General features: G+C 32.0%; 1 protein-coding gene across 1 annotated transcript in view; it reads left to right on the top strand.

Moving 5' to 3' along the window:
* Nucleotides 1-18266, top strand: part of LOC114329981 (histone-lysine N-methyltransferase E(z)) — a 106722-nt gene that overhangs the window by 23803 nt on the left and 64653 nt on the right. Inside the window, exon 4 of the mRNA XM_028279276.2 lies at nt 14229-14329. Coding sequence (XP_028135077.1) covers nt 14229-14329 — 101 coding nt within the window. The remainder of the gene's footprint in view (nt 1-14228; nt 14330-18266) is intronic.

Consider the following 18266-nt stretch of genomic DNA (forward strand, 5'->3'; position numbering starts at 1 on the left):
CTTTCTCATCTTTCAGCAGCCACCACTTGATTTTTTGTGGTCCTCTCCGATATTTTTGTTTAGTTTCGCTTTTTACTTCGATGTCCAGAACAAGCAGCTTATGTTGTTGGCTTACTGTCTCGCTCACTATTACCTTGCAGTCCTTGCATTCACGTATGTCTTCTTTCCTTATCATGAAGTAGTCTATTTGGGATTGATGTTGTCCACTTTTGTAGGTAATAAGTTGAGTTTCTCTCTTTTTAAAAAATGTGTTAACAATCGCCATATCCAATGCTGTTGCTAATTCAAGCATGTCATCTCCAGCTTCATTTCTAGTTCCAAAGCCTAATCCCCCATGTATTGTTTCATATCCTGTCTTGGTTTGGCCCACATGTGCATTGAAATCACCTCCTATTATAACTTTCTCCTCTGCTGGAATATCACTCAGTACGTCTCCTAATTGATCATAGACAGCTCTTCTTTCATTCTCACCCAGACCTGTTTGGGGAGCATACACACACACAACATTCAATACCTCTTTATCAATTACAAATTTCACTGACATCATTCTATCACTCGTTCTTACAACTTCTACTACGTTATCTTTCATTTCACTATCAGCAATTATACCAACTCCATTTCTAGTGTTACTACTCCCTACATACCACAATTTGTATCCTTCACCTAGTTCTTTCGCCCTTTGTCCTTTCCACCTAGTTTCTTGAATACAAGCAATTTGAACTCTTCTTCGTTTGAGCGCATCCACTAACTCCAGACTCTTACCTGTAAGACTACCAAGATTCCAAGACCCTATCCTAATTTTTCTAACCTGTAATGGTGTTCCCACTGAGATAGTCCTCACCCGGAGATCCGAACGGAGGCTCATTTTACTTCCGGAACATTTTACCTCAGGAGATGCCATCATTTCAGTATAAGTTTTTATTGCGTTTGGAGAAGGTCTTTTCATTATTATGGCCTGAAAAGATTTTTGGATATTTGATGCCTGAATGCCTTTTCTATCAGCACCATACCCTGCCCTGCACGTTTAGCCAATACACCACCAATGCAACCAAAGTGCAGTATTACCCCACACCCGCCTGCATTTTTCTGTATAGGCCAGGATCCCTACTGTAAGGACTGCCCTATAAGCCAATGTATTGTTGCCCGTATCCCGCCGCTAGGAGGCACGTACTTTGGTTATTTCGGGATAATATTATATTATACAGGGTGTCCCGAAAAGAATGGTCATAAATTATACCACACATTTTGGGGTCGAAAATAGTTCGATTGAACCTAACTTACCTTAGTACAAATGTGCTCACAAAAAAAGTTACAGCCCTTTGAAGTTACAAAATGAAAATCGATTTTTTTCAATATATCGAAAACTATTAAAGATTTTTTATTGAAAATTTTTTTTTTTTTTTTTTTTTATAATTGGCTTTGGCATGAACCAATTAGCCAGACTTATTTTTTATTTATGAAATATAAAGGGAGCATTTTTTTTTTTGATCCAATATAAATAAATTGATTTTTCAAATTCTCACACCCTAGGATAAATGTTATTGTGTTAGTAAAATGTGTGTTTCTGTTTAGTGCATTTTTTTATATGTATATTTTTTTTTTTTTTTTTTTTAATTATATTTTTGTTTTTTTTTAATGCTTTATTTATGTAGTATTTTGTTTAGTTTTATTTCCTTTTTTTTTCATTGTTTTTTTTGTTTTTTTTTATTTGTTTATCATTATTTTACTTTTTTTTTAACTTTTTTTTTTAATTATTTTTTTTTTTGTTAATTTTTTCGTGAACACACTTACAATAATATTTTGTATCGCAGAATTGCTTACAATGGTGTTAGTTTTTTACAATTTCATTTTGCAACGAATTAAATGATTATACAAACATTGATATAAGTTAATATTATTACTAAAAATTATACAATTTAGACTGGTTGGCAAACAAAATTTGAGATTTACCATTTCTTCGAAAAATGATTCTATGCTCTTCTTATTTCTTGAACATTCTAGGATTACATGGTTCATATCACCAACTTCTCCGCATGGACAATATGGGTTTTCATCCAGTCCTATTTTATATTTGTACAAAGGAGTCATAGCATGATTAGATCTTATTCTGTTTATTGTAACAATGAAGTTTCGTTTGGTTAATTCATGAAACCAGCTTTTCAATGGTATGTTATTTTGGTGGCCGACATAGTTAAGCCCTGTGACTGATGAATTATATTCTTGCTGCCACAATTGTTTTAAATGTGAAGTAAACTTGGAGGTAAGATCTGTATATGGAACAATATTGGTGGTTAGATGGTAACCTGTGTCAGTGGCTGATTTGGCTAGTGTATCCACTGCATCATTACCTTTTATTCCTGAGTGCCCTTTAATCCACACTACAGTTATTGTTTTCCTTTGTTTTGTTGCTTCAAAGTTCAGTTTTAATATTTCTGCCTCTATGTTAGTAAGGTTTTTCGATGATTTCAAGTTTGTTATTCGGTCAACTGCACTTTTACTGTCAGTGAATATAACATGATTCTGTGTGTTTCTCGACTGGACGTATCTAAATGCATTTGCTATGGCAATTGTTTCGGCGGTATATATGGAACACTCATCTGGTAGCTTGAACTTGTAATATTGGGAAGAGTTTGCGTCATAAAAGGCACAGCCTACTTTTCCATTCAACTTGGATCCGTCAGTATATATGTATTGGTGTTCAGGCCATCTTCCATTAATGGTTTCTAGAAAGTTTTCTTTTGGGTCCAGGTAGTATGTTTTTATATGTTTTGAAAAGAAAACATGGGGAGGTTCGGTGTAGATAGGTATAGTTTTGTTGATAGACAGGGAGTTAGAGATTTGTGCCAGTGTGGTATAGCTGTTTACTAGGAGTGGAGTAGCTTTTGAGTGCCAATATGGATGGGTGAGTACTAGGACAGTGAGGTCGTGAATGTTACGAAGATAGCTGGCTTCTTTGGATATGGCTTTAGCCATAAATTTATGACTAATTAGCTGCCTTCTGAAAGATAGTGGAGGTTCTACAGATTCGACTTCTATAATATTTATTGGGGTAGATTTAAGATAACCAAGACATATTGAAGCGTTTAACTTGTCTGCTCATATGGGAACAAGGAAAGACTATCTATAGAGATACTGGGGGGTAAGAATGGGGCTAAAGAAGAAGAAGCAGACACATAAAGCCTCGTTGCGGGACGGCAGCTCATTTGTTGTGCGGGAGCTAGGTCGTAGATTCGTTAGGGAGGGTGAAGGGGTGTTAAGATGACTACACTACCATAACTAAATACATAAGGGTACTTACTCTGACTAGAGGATCTTTCTACTATTTAACAAAAAGGGACGCCGTTTGAAATAAATCCTCTATTTCACCTATGGGTACTTACTGGATACTTTCTTACTTACGGGTACCAATCGGGGGGACAATCATCATTGATTCCTCTTTGGGGTTACATTGGGACAACATCTTTCCTTATTATTGGCTTCTATGCCATATTCTTTCTTTTCTCCTGAACTAAAACTTTCATACAGTTGCATTAGTTTTCTGTTAAAATTTTTCCAAAGGCTACAGAAATGAGATGATAGATACACTTTCACAAACATTTATTTAAAACTTTACGGTGGTTTTTTTTTAAACAAACAAAAAAACTTTTAACAGGAAATGATTTTACAGGACAAAATATCTACAAATCTTTTACATTACAAAAAAAATCTTCAATTTAACATAACAAAAGAATGACAAAAGAACTTGTTGGACAGTGTATGTCAAAACAAAATTTTGACGCAGCTGTCAAAGGTCAAAGTCACTGTCATTTTAATTTACAAGTTGCATCATGAAAGCACAAACAACTATTATTTTTCAAAACTCTTTACCAACAAAAATATTTATCCATTTGGGATCCTTGCAAAATTTAAAAAAATATATCATACCATATTTAAACAAAATCCTTTATCACACGTCACAAACTACACGGAAAGGGGGTTCATCTACAAACAAGCAGGGTCATCGACCTGAGGTGGGCTTCATGGCTTCCTTTTTATTTCGGGGCAATCAACTGGATAAACATCACGGGACTGGAACTCAAAATGTCTACATCAGGACATCAATCGGGACTCGGAAGACTTCATTTAAACAGGAACTTGGACAAGATACAGGGACTTCATACCACGCCGGCGTATAGTACTGCGTCACAACTCAAACACAGTGTAAGAGCACCCAACTTCACTACGGGGTAAAAAAAACATCGTGCCCTCACACTAGATCTTCCAGAACGACACACTATACCCTTTACCGGCGGGTAACAAAAGGCACCACGCCCTTTTGGGGTGAGTCGGCAAGCGATCTTCACGCTTGAAGAAATCAAACCGGACTGATCTGCGCTTCGGTCTGAAGCCACAGATCGGGGAAAATACGACGGAAGTACCGAGCGATTTTGATCCTTAGGGATGCTTAGTTGACAAGAACTCAACTTTCAGTTCAAGATTTGTTCTAGAAAGTTCATCTACGCATTAGAACTGTACTTTTGTCAACACTTCTTACAAATTCTGTTTTTGCGTCTCAAATAAACAGGAATCTTGTAACACATTGAAATGTTGCTGCAATACTTCATGGCTGTATACAGGGTCGGCTTGGGATCTTATAATGATATTGAACTTCACAAAATAAATTAAAAAAATAGACATTCTTTTTGGGAATTGGGATATTAAATTAATGTTGGAGTTTTTTCAAACGTTACAATATTCTCAAACTTGTGTTTTTCTGGGTCTCTATTTTGTTTCGGTGAGTATGTGCTGCTGTTCCATATAGGTGACTGCCATAGTCTAATATACTTCTAACCATTGTTTTATAGAACAGTAAAGCGGTATTTGGATCTGCTCCCCATTTGGTATGGCAGAATGCTCTCAAAATATTCATAGCGTTCTCGGTTTTTTTTATTGCATGGTGGATGGTATCTTTCCACAGTAATTTTCTGTCCAAATAGAGTCCAAGGTATTTAACACAATTTTTGATTGGAAGAAGATATGGTCCCAGTTGTAACTGTACTTGAGTTATGTCCCTTTTTTTAGTAAAAATACACACTTCAGATTTTTTTTCAGAAAGAATTAAGTTGTTTGAATCTAACCAGTGCTTAACTGACCATAGGTTTGTGTTTAAAATGTTCTGACAATTTGAAATAGTAGTACCGTTGGTGTAGATAACTATATCATCAGCAAACTGTATCATATTCACGTTATTCAAATTTACTTCGAAGTCCATTGTATATAGTATAAAAAGTAGCGGGCTGAGTATGCTGCCTTGAGGGAGTCCTAAATTCGATGTTCGGGATCCTTGAAGATTTTGGTTTAATTTTAGTGAAAGTCGTCTATCGGAGTATAGTGAAATTAAAAATGAACATATTTCATGAGGTATTCCTATTGATGTCAGCTTATGGTATAAAATGTTTAAATTTACGTTATCAAAAGCCGAGGAAAGGTCAATAAAAACTGCAGCTGTATGTTTTTTTATTGTATATCCTGTAAGTATATCTGTAACGAGAACAGTAATAGCTTCGAGAGTGGACCTACATTTCCGGAAACCATATTGTGAGTTTGGTAGGATGTGTTCAAATTCTAGCCATTGTTCTAATCGATTCTTTATTATTCTTTCCAAAGTTTTAAGAATACAAGATGCCAGGGATATAGGTCTGTACGAACTTGAGAGGTCTAGCGGTTTGTCTTTCTTTTTAATAGGTAATATTATATAGTTCTTCCAGCTATCCGGAATAGGACTTGCACCAGTCCAGATACTATTATAGATTTCTAATAGAGACTTTTTATGTTTAAATGGGAGGTGAAACAGCATGGAGTAAGTTATATTGTCCTCGCCTGGTGAAGTATTATTAGATAGTTTCAACGATCTTTCTAATTCCCACATCTCAAAACGTTCAAGTAAGTACAAGTTGTTTCTGGGAACAGTTTTTAAAGATAACTGATTGTATTCTATGCATTCTTTTGCCCAGTCTGGTGAGATTGTGGCATGGAATTCTTCTATCCAATTCGCTTCCAGATCAATAGGTAACTTATTCTGCTGCTTACGATTCTTAAAACTATTTACCTTTTTCCATACTTCAGTGATGGGAGTTGTCTGATTTAGGCTCTCAACATATTTCCTCCACTGAATTCTTTTTGTTTCTTTGAATGTTTTTTTTGCGATGGCATCAACTCGTTTGAATTCAAGTAAATTTTGTATGTTTGGGTTTTCTTTCCATAATCTGAAAGCTTCTTTTCTCCTATGAGAAATGTTGTTGCAGGTCTCATTCCACCATTGTTTTGGTTTGTGCTTCCAGTACTTATTTCTTATTATTGTTCTTTTCGGGATACAAATGTTTGCAGCTGAGTTTATCGTGTCTATGAAATTGTTGTAGTTACATGCGGTGCTCATTTCCTCTAGTGTTGTCGTGTACAGATTCCAGTTGGCTCTTTTAAGAACCCATATGTTGTGAACTGGACCATAGGTTTGTACGCCTGAGTCAGAGTTATTAAACTTCATATATATAGGAAGGTGATTGGATCCATGAGGATCCTGTATGACTGACCAAGATATTAAATGTACTATGTCTTGCGTACAAATAGACAGATCAATGGCACTTTTTCTACCTGACGTAACAAGTGTGGGTGCACCATCATTGAGATACACAAGATTGCAGTGATTAATAGCATTGAGCAAAGAAACACCATAGACATCATTAAACTCACAACCCCAAGAAAGATGATGAGCGTTGAAATCTCCAGCAATTATAAAAGGTCGTGGTAAGTTTTCGAAAAATTGTATCCATTCTCTTACTTCTATCCGAGTCTTTGGTTTAATGTATATTGACAATATGTACACTGCTTTGTTATTAGGTAGAAGTTTCACTTCGATGCATGTACACATCATTCTTGCTGGTTTCTGTACTACGACTTCTGAAAATAATCTATTGGATTTTACTAGTATGGCTACCCCACCGTAACCATCCATACGATCTGACCGAACAATATTATAACCTTGGAAGTTATAAAACCTTTCCTGTTTGAACCAGGTCTCTGACAAAGCTGCTATGGTAGTTTCTGTTGTATTTAAGAGATATTCTAAGTTTTCTTTATTGCCAACTGCAGATCTGCAGTTCCACTGTAAAATGTTGAGTTTGTTTATAGCTGAGAAGACGACGAAGTAGTTGGTATATTGTGCACGTTTAATAATTGTTTACTAATTAATATTTGCTGTAAGTCTTGTTTAGTAACATTGGGATTATTAGTTTCCCTAAAATTTTTAAAAAGTTCGGTAACAATAGTAAAAATTATATCTAAAATATCAGAGTTTGACTCTGTTTGTAGCGTGTGAGAATTTGAATTTAAATTATTTTTATATGAAGGACTATTTATAATTGGAATATTAGTTCCTGATTGTCTAAAGTTAAATGTGTATTCTGGATCTGACTGTGTCAAGACAGGACTATTTGGTCTCTGCCTTTTGCTGCCTTTAGAAGATTTGACGACTGTATATTTATTATGATTACTATTGGCCGAAAATGTGAATGGACGAGTAACAGAAGAGCTATTTAAACTTTGGTTAACAAGAGGGTAATTAGAAGAAGGCAAATTTTGTTGATGAGAATCTTTAATAATGTTATTTGATGTTACGTCTGCATAAGATTTGCGGGGAATTTGTTTGTTGGCATCATGGTAATTAATATTACTATTAGTCATGCATTCTTTAATTAATTTCTGTCTTTTGAATTCTGGACATGACTTAAGATTTGTTGTGAAGTGGTCTCCCATACAACTAAAACATTTTGGGGTTAATGTTGTTTCCTGACACTCTTTTGTATTATGGTCTTTCTGGCAATTGTTACAACGGGGGTTACTCCTACAATGCTTCCCCTGGTGGCCAAATCGCAAACAGTTGAAACAAAGCAGGACTTTTTGTTGATATGGTTCAATTTCTTTCAACACCTTATTTATAGTAACGTATTTTGGAAGTACTTGTGTTTTAAAGCTTACTACACACGATTTAGTAGGAACATAATTTATTTTATCATCGGTAACCGTTTTTCTATTTATTCTAGAAACGTTTACTACCTCAAAATTAGAATTTATTTCGAATTTTTTAATTTTATTTTTAAGATATTCATCGGAGAATTCTGTTGAGACATCCCGTATAACACCTTGTCTAATAATAATAAATTTAGGTATATAAACATCCAAATTGTTTTTAACAAAAACCGGATCGTCTTTCTTGTCGATAAGGTAATTAGCGTTTTTAGAATCCGTAAATTTAATTCTTAATTTATTTCTGCCAATTGTATCGATACTAATTATTTTATTATCTAATTCTGGGAATTTTGTAAGAATAATGTCACCAATTTTTAATGCATTAAGTTTACCTTTAAGATCGCTATCTTTATTTTCAACATATATATGGAACGGTCCACGGTCATTTATGGTATACTTAAAAATTTCTTTTTGTTTGTCATCGTTAGATTTAATAGGATCGGAAGTACTTACAGTTTGGTTGAGTTCAGCCTTACTAAAACCTTTAAAATTGCTAGGGGATTCCATTTCAATATCTGGACTACTAAGGGTGGTATTGGGAGGTCCATCAGGTTCAGGGGGCGGTTTACCGCCCATGTCCGCACTCATTTAATTAAAAAATAGAAACAAAAACGCGAGTTATTAGTCTATATATTATTTGAATAATTATCGATACTTATTATTCGTATTTGTAAAGCGTTTAGATTACTCGTCAGCACCGGCTATTGACACGTCCGACTCACACGAGAACTAAAACTAGAATCTTTTATTGAAAATGGACATGTATAATTCTTATGTCAGGAACATCTTAAAACAAAATTATAGTGAAATTTGTCCACCCCATAAAAAATTTATGGGGATTTTGTTCCCTTAAACCCCCCCAAACTTTTGTGTACGTTCCAATTAATTCATTATTGTAGTACCATTAGTTAAACACAACGTTTTTAAAACTTTTTTGCCTCTTATTATTTTTTCGATAAGCCAGTTTTTATTGAGATGCGGCTTCTTTTTCAATATATTTACGTAAAAATTTTATGGGGGTTTTGTTCCTTTAAACCCCCCTAATGTTTGTGTACGTTCCAATTAAACTATTATTGTGGTACCATTAGGTAAACACAGTGTTTTTAAAACTTTTGTCTCTTAGTCTTTTGTTCATATGTCACCTTTTATCGAGATGTAGCTTCTTTTTCAAAATATACCTAAAAATGTAAATTATAAATAAATTTTCAGATTATTAACAGGTCTCTATAACCGTACTTAACCATATACAAATATGTGGTGGAGTCGACAAATATTCAAAATATCTCGATAAACACTGGCTTATCGAAAAAGTACTAAGAGGCAAAAAAAGTTTTAAAAATAATGTGTTTAACTAATAGTGCCACAATAATAATTTAATTGGAACGTACACAAAAGTTTGGGGGGGTTTAAGGGAACAAAACCCCCATAAAATTTGTATGGGGTGCACAAATTTTACTTAATTTTTTTTTAAGATATTGCTGTCGTAAAAGATGCCACATGTCAATTTTCAATAAAAAATCTCTGAGAGTTTTCGATATATGAAAAAAAATCGATTTTCATTTTGTAACTTCAAAGGGCTATAACTTTTTTTGTGTGCACTATTGTATATAGGTAAGTGAGGTTCAATCAACCTATTTTTGACCCCAGAATCTGTGGTATAATTTATGACCAATCTTTTCGGGACACCCTGTATAATAAAAAAGCTTATTTTGTTTAATTTAAAATGGTGTATTACAAAAAATTCTAGGATTATTTTAGAATAAGATATTATTTTTCAAAATGTAATAAGTACATACTCGCAACGATTTTTGATTTTAGGATTATTTTTTAAATTTCTCATTATAACTTTTTTTTCTTGTATTTGAATATACTATATATTGCTCAATAAAGAGAGCTTACTTTCTGTTCTTTAAAATGGTGTATCATCTATATTTAAATAATGGAAACCGAGTGATTCTTTGATATTTTTTTACCTGTATTATTTAAAATTATTTCTTTTACAAAAATTACATAAACATTAGTCTTAGAAAACATCACTTTAGTTAAAATTATTTAAATGTTGACATTTAAAAAATTTTCAAAATCAAAGTCCATCTCTTCGTTAGCATTAGCTTCAATATATTTCTCTGACACCTCAGTTATCTTAAGAGTTCCCACAATTAGTACCCAAGCACATGCACCCTTTGCAGAATATTGAACAACTAATTCCTATCTTCCTACAACCGCAGTTTTTTGTACATCCTTTGGTACAGTTACATGCTATTTTTTCAAGCAAAGCTTGTTGTGGTCTTTGACAGTAAATATTGGAATTAATCCATATTTTGAAGTTTGCCCGGCCGAGTCAAGTGGATCCAAAGTATTACACATAAAAAATAAGATTCAATCATAACACACAATCAAATAAAAAAGTTATAATTAGAAATTTAAAAAATAATCCTAAAATCAAAAATCGTTGCAAGTACTTATTACATTTTGAAAAAGCATATCTTATTTAAAAATAATCCTAGAATTTTTTATAATACACCATTTTAAAGTAAACAGAATAAGCTTTCTTTTTTATTATATAATATATACCTAAATTTAGAAAAACAAAGTTATAATTTAAAAAGTTATAAGTTTAAAAAATATTCGTAAAAAATATAAAAACTCGTTAAAAGTATAAAATCTTGAAAAAGATAACCTCTTTAAAAGAAGTCGTACAACATTATACAGTAGAACATTTTAAAGGTAATTGATTTCTATTCCTCTTACATGTACCATTGCATATGCCTAAAGTTACGTAGAAAAAAGTTACAGAACAATATTTGCGAAATAACAAGGAAAATTGCCCAAAATTGCTGTGAGTGGCGAAATTTGAAAAATCATAATTCGAAAACTGTAAATCCTAATTACCTCTACAAAACATCATTTTAAAGAGAAAATATGTAAGTTTTTTTTGTGAAGCAATGTCTATACCTATATCCCCGTGGATAAAAGTTATGGGACAAAAAACAAAATTTCTTTCTTTTGGGTTTCTTTGTGCTTTTTCTTTTGAATATATTTTTGTAAAAAAAAGTATCTTTGACTTTAAAAAGTTATATTTAGATAGGAAATTTAATCAGGAACAATTTTTATGTAGACGTGTTTGTACCAAAAGAGCATAGAACTCATCCTAAGGTAACCTGTGCCCAGGGACTAATTCACCCATTTCTCAAAAACGCACCCCTTTAAATGGTAGCACTCCGCGGTTTTTCATATATAGAGATTCATTGACCATATGAAATAATAAAACCCCGTTTAACGTTGTAGTTCCTTTCTATAGTACATAATCAATAGCCTAAAGGTTGAAGCTATTTTGGTATTTTCACTTTTGTTAATTAAAGTCTGTTTCTATAGCTGTAGTTTCAGTTTTGTTACAGATTATATACTAAAGTCAGCATATTTCTGAAGACATCAGGAACAGTGTATTATCCTTAGATCACAATTATTAGAATAGTAAATCGTTTAATAGTACTTACTACTTGTTCAACAGATTTGTTACTTTTGTTTTGCTGCACATTTAGGACAGCAAGGTAAACATAGAAGGTAGAAATCATCTTCCATTTCATGTAGTTACTTAATATTTACTACAGCAAAACAAAAAAGCAGAATAACACAATAAAAATCATTCCATTTAGATTAAGACTACATGTTTTAGTTAAGGGTTTTAGTATATTATGTTTATTTAAATTTTTTAAAACCATTTAAAATATAGGTATTCGAACAGAATTGATATTAGCATAACCATTTTACACAGATCTAGATTCCTTATTTAGTCCAGAAATTGGTCCAGAATAGTCCAGAAATTGAAATCAGGAGAGGAGTTAGTCAGGCATGTATATGTCTCAATTACGATTTATTGTATATAGTGAAGCCATTTTTGAATCTTTAAGTGAAGAAATAATAATTAATAGAATATCTATTAACAATATAAGAAATGTAGATGACACTGTGGTTATGGAAAGCTCTGCTGAACAACTCTAATTACTACTAAACAAAACAAATACACTGGGGTGCAAAATTAACCGGACACCTTAAAAATGGGTCATTTTTGATGTCTCGAATTTCCTAAACCTGTTGTCCGATTTAAGTGAATTTTTAATACGTTATAGCCTTATTCTTTATCAATATCGCTGTAATAATATTGTGGCTAAACAGGTAAATTTTCATTGCATACCGGGTGTACCAATGAAACTGTGTTTTTTTCTTAAACTTCGCATCACCCTGTGGAATATTCTAGCATTTATAAAATACTCAAATTAAAATCCAACTATAGCCTTATGTTTTCTCAACATTCTGTTTTTTGATTCATTCGCTTAAGTAGGACCATAAAAAAGTTAGGAAATTTAACAACTAGCCATGTTCTTTATCAATACAGGCTGTTTCTAAATAAGTGCGACAAACTTACAGGGGTAATTATACATGAAAAAATAATGACAGTTTGATTTATAAACCTATGTCCACAAATGCTTCATTTCTGAGATAGAGAGTTGAAATTTTTCTTACAAACTGACGATTTATTTATTGCTTAAAAACCAGTTGAGATATGCAAATGAAATTTGGTGGGTGTTAAGCCGTAGTTATTGTACATTTTTTGACATACAAGTAAGAATTTAATATTCACCATATTCGCGCCATTGGCGCGCATACGGGTAATCGTAAGCCCTCATATTACCCGTATGCGCGCCAATGGTGAATATTAAATTCTTAATTGTATGTCAAAAAATGTGCAATAACTACTTCTTAAAACCTACCAAATTTCATTTGCATACCTCAACCGGTTTTAAAGCAATAAATAAATCGTCAGTTTGTAAGAAACTTTCAACATCCCCTATCTCGGAAACGAAGCATTTGCAGACATATCGTTGATAAAGCAAACTGTCATTATTTTTTCATGCAGAATTCCCCTTAAAGTTTGCCAATTATTATTTAAAAACACGCTGTATTGATGAAAAACATGGCTAGTTGTTAAAGTACCTAACTTTTTTATTATCCAACATAAGCGAATGAATAAAAAAACAAAATGTTGAGAAAACATGAGGCTATAGTTTGATTTTAATTTTAGTATTTTATAAATGCTAGAATATTCCACAGGGTGATGCGAACTTTGAGAAAAAAACACAGTTTGATTGATACACCCGGTATACATTGAAAATTTAACTGTTTAGCAACAATACTATTACAGCGATATTGCTAAAGAATAAGGCTATAATGTATTAAAACATCACTTAAATCGGACAACCGGTTTAGGAAATTCGAGACATCAAAAATGACCCATTTTTAAGGTGTCCGGTTAATTTTGCACCCCAGTGTACTTTCTGTGAAAAATTGGACTAAAAATTAATATAAAAAAGACCAAATACATGATAATAACTAAGAAAACAAATATACAAACATACAAAGTTTGGGAAATGTACCGATAGAAAGGGTTGATAAATACAATACAAAACCTAGGAACCCGGATTTCAGACAATAATGATCAAACAACAGAAATAAGGGCCAGGATAGAAATAGCAAGAAATGCGTTTGTAAAACTGAAAACAATTCTCTGCAACAAAGACTTTAGATTGGAACTGACAGTAAGAGCTTTGAGATGCTACGTGTTCTCGGTACTGCAATATGGACTTGAAAGCTGGACATTGAAGCAAGTACACATAAATAAGCTACATGTGGTGTTACAGGAGGATGCTTAGAATAGCATGGACACAGAAAAAAACAAACACGGAAGTATTGCGAGAAATGGACAAAGAATATGAAATTATAAACACAATAAAAATAAGATAGTTACAATATCTGGGACACGTAATGAGGGAACAGCGATATGAATTGCTAAGACTGATAATACAGGAAATATAAGAGGAGGAAGGAGTATAGGAAGAAGGAGAGTGCCATGGTTGAAAAATTTAAGGTCCAACCTCCGATTAGCATACGGCACTTCAAGAAAAAGAAGAGACTCCTTATTTAGTTCATAATATGGTCATTACACAATTTTCATGTCCGTGTAGACGTGAAATAAAAACAACATATATATGAGTAAAACAAACTTATATACTATGTTAACTTAATTGAAATATCATTGAATAAGAATTTTGAGATATTTCAAATATTTTTTTTAAGAATAAATTCATTTTTTATTTTAAAAACAGGACTGCAAGTTTGCCATCCTGGACCCAATTTACAGAAGCGTCGTGGGCCTGATCTAAAACCTTTTACTGATCCATGTGGAACTGACTGCTATTTACTTTTGGTAAGTGATAATACTCACTTTCAAGGTACTGATAATACAGAGTTAATTACTTGTCGTAAGTTCGTATTGATTCATTATGATGGTACTTTGAACTGTATCAATGTGTACAACAAAAATTAAATCGTTTTTCTTCCTCTATTACATTCAAGTTTATTATTGTTCTCCTATGTTGTCAGTATTGGATTCAACAACATTCTCTTAAGTCTTTTTTCAAACTTTCTTCCATGTTAACACACTTTTTCTACTTGGTGTATCATCTAAACTAGCTTCTTATTCCTAATTCCACCTACTCTTTTCCCAGTGTTTCATTTTTAATATATGACTGATGAAACACGGTGCATCTTCATCCTTACTCCCATAACTATGTATGTACTTCTTTTTGACAACTTAATATTTTTATGGTATTAAAACGTTGGATTATCTATTATTTTATTATTTTAAACTCAAAACATTAAATATTCAGCACTATGCGGCTGTCCCAAGTAGAAACACTGTAAGCGCCAATTCGAAAAATGTTCACCAGAGTAGAAAACGTAAAGTGGTGAAGTGAAGATTGAATGTGATATAATGTGTTTCATAGCAATGTTAAATTGCGGTTCTACACATTTTTTATTTTTTTTCCTTGGTAAATGGTAGATAACAACACCCTAAATCCAAAAATGCAATAAAAGTGATTTTGAGAAAAATGGATGTACAGTGTTTCTACTTGGGGCAGCCGTATGGGTCTGAAGGATCCATTGGCATCCTCTTCATGACTCCTTAATATAACAATAACTCATAATAATGTATTAGCAGTGCATACTTGTACTTATATACTCTGACTAGTGATTTTGCCCGTCTCCATGCGACGGGGAATACAATCAATAGGGAACTTGCATAAAATTTTAAATTCGGAAAAAATGCTATAAATCACAACAGAACATAATTTAAAACATGTATCAAAGATAAAAAAAGTTTTGTTTGGCTTTCGTTTGGCCCCTAAAGACGATTAAAAATTCAAATTATTCCAGCCAGGCCAAAACGCGTCGTGACATCATCCGTTTATATGTTTACATTCTTCCAACAAAGTAAACAGAATTTTAAATTAGACGTTATAAACGTCAGTAGAAAATACGGTTATGTGACGTTACAAGTGTTTTTGATCGTTTGAACTATTCATAGAAAACTTGTACTTTTACAAAATGGTTTTATTTTCCGTAGTAAACCTTCTTTCCTTTCCTTCAATAACTATAGTCTAGTAAAATAAAATTACACTACATGTAAATCAAAATGTAAATTCGTACAGGTTGAAAAAATTTTTATATGAAAGTTTAGGTGGGTACAAAAGATATTTTCAAGAAAGTATCCAAATCATACAAGGGGATCATTGTTTAAATAATTAAAAAGGGGTGATTTTTGCAAAAAAATTACTTTTCTAACTGCTGAGGTCATTCAATTACTAATGAAGGTATATAGGATTATTTTCTGCAAAGCTGAAGGGTAAATCTTTCACATACGACTTACTAAATTAAATTTGACCCCTTATTTATTTAAATAATTGTACATAAATCTTTAAAAACAAATTTGCAAAAAATTATTTTTAGCGTTTTAAATAAGCACTATAAAATATCTTGTTTTACAGGAGAAGTTGCGCTATGTTATAAGTATTAATAAAAAAAATTGGTCCAAAAATATTTAATAGTTTTTGAAATATTGAATTTATTTATTAAATGTTACTCTATTTTCAATTGAAAAAACGCGGTTGTTGCCAAAGAAATATTCACCTGTATTAAATCTTATTATTTTTATTTTTATGTATATTTTCGATAAATGTATTGATAAATTCAAATTTTAATTAAACTCCCCCCTAAAATGGCATTTGAAAATTATTCAAATTTGTTTTTTAATTTGTTTTTATAATAACGTCGCGGGGATTAAGTAATTTGAAATGCCGTTTCGATAATTGGGTTCCTGGGAATTTTTGACTAATTAACAAAATTTTTTTTGTCGTTTTTTCTTCTTCTTTTTTTCTTGGAGCTATATTACTACGGGCCCTTTTAGGGTTAAATTTTATTAAAAATGTCGAATATCTTAGTTGTAGATTCTAGACCTAAAAATATTAAGATTGGTCTAAAATCACTTAAATAAAATGTGGCTACTTACAGAGTTTATTTAAAAATTTAAAAATTATTTTTACCAAGTACTTTCAAACTATTTGACGTATCCTTATCATACTTGGCAGAAAGTGTGAGTATACAGTCAACTAAATTTTGATAAATACAAGTTTATAGCTACTACCAGAGGCGTACGACAGGGGGTAGTTAATGGTTAACCCTTCCCAAATTCGACGCCACTGAGGGAATTACTATTTTAGCGAAATTTTTCGATTCTCCGATACTTTCTATGTAAATAATATAGTCTTTACTGGTAACGATTAAGTCATTAGTTTTTGAGATATTGGACGTTAAAAATGAAACGGCATAGTTATTTTGATTCATTCGTTCATTCATTTTAAACTTCCAATATCTCTCAAACTGATGACTTATCGACACCAATAAAGTTATTTATATACAAAGTATTGGAGAATCGAAAAATTTCTCTAAAATAGTAATTCACTCAGTGGCGTAGAATTTGGGAAGGGTTAATCATTCACTATCCCCTGTCGTACGCCTCTGGCACTAGCTAGAAACGTTAATTAATCACAATTTAGTAGGGTCTATAATAGCCACACTTTCTGCCAAGTATGATGAGGATACGTCGAATAGTTTTAAAGTGCTTGGTAACAATAATTTTTAAATTTTTAAATAAAACACCCTGTAACTCAGTAAGTAGCCATATTTTATTTAAGAGATTTTAGTTGAATCTTAATATTTTTAGGTCTAGAATCTACAACTAAGATATTCGACATTTTTAATAAAATTTAACCCTAAAAGGGCCCGTAGTAATATAGCTCCAAGAAAAAAAGAAGAAGAAAAAACGACAAAAAAAATTTTGTTAATTAGTCAAAAATTCCCAGGAACCCAATTATCGAAACGGCATTTCAAATTACTTAATCCCCGCGACGTTATTATAAAAACAAATTAAAAAACAAATTTGAATAATTTTCAAATGCCATTTTAGGGGGGAGTTTAATTAAAATTTGAATTTATCAATACATTTATCGAAAACATACATAAAAATAAAAATAATGAGATCTTAAGCAGGTGAATATTTCTTTGGCAACAACCGCGTTTTTGCAATTGAAAATATAGTAACATTTAATAAACAAATTTAATATCTCAAAAAATATTAAATATTTTTTGACCAATTTTTTTTTACTTAATAATAGCGCAACTTAGTCTGTAAAATAGGATATTTTATAGTGCTTATTTAACACGCTAAAAATAATTTTTTGCAAATTTGTTTTTAATGTTTTATATACAATTACTTTAATAAATAGGGGGTCAAATTTAATTTAGTGAGTCTTATGTGAAACATTTACCCTTCAACTTTGCAGAAAAAAATTCCATAGACCTTCATTAATAAGTGAATTACCTCAGCAGTTAAAAAAGTATTTTTTTTGCAAAAATGACCCCTTTTTAATTATTTAAACAATGATCCCTTTGTATGATTTGGATACTTTCTTGAAAATATCTTTTGTACCCACCTAAACTTTGATATAAAATTTGTTTTAACCTGTACGAATTTACATTTTGACTTTTTTTTATTTTATTAGGCTACTATATCAAACTCCAATGTCAACAAACTGGTATATATTATTACAATGACATACGATAAATGTTAATAGAATATAAATATTTTTCCTTTATTCCGCAACGAGGTATACCCAAGTAGGTGGAGGCCAATAAACTAAAGAAGAAGAAGAAGAATTTACTTAATTATAACCATAAACGGAACCATATAGTTAAACCATAGAGGTATATATTAACATAGAGGGAGCCTAACTTCCGCGCTTCCT

This window comes from Diabrotica virgifera, chromosome 3, assembly GCF_917563875.1.
Source record: "Diabrotica virgifera virgifera chromosome 3, PGI_DIABVI_V3a".
Taxonomy (NCBI): domain Eukaryota; kingdom Metazoa; phylum Arthropoda; class Insecta; order Coleoptera; family Chrysomelidae; genus Diabrotica; species Diabrotica virgifera.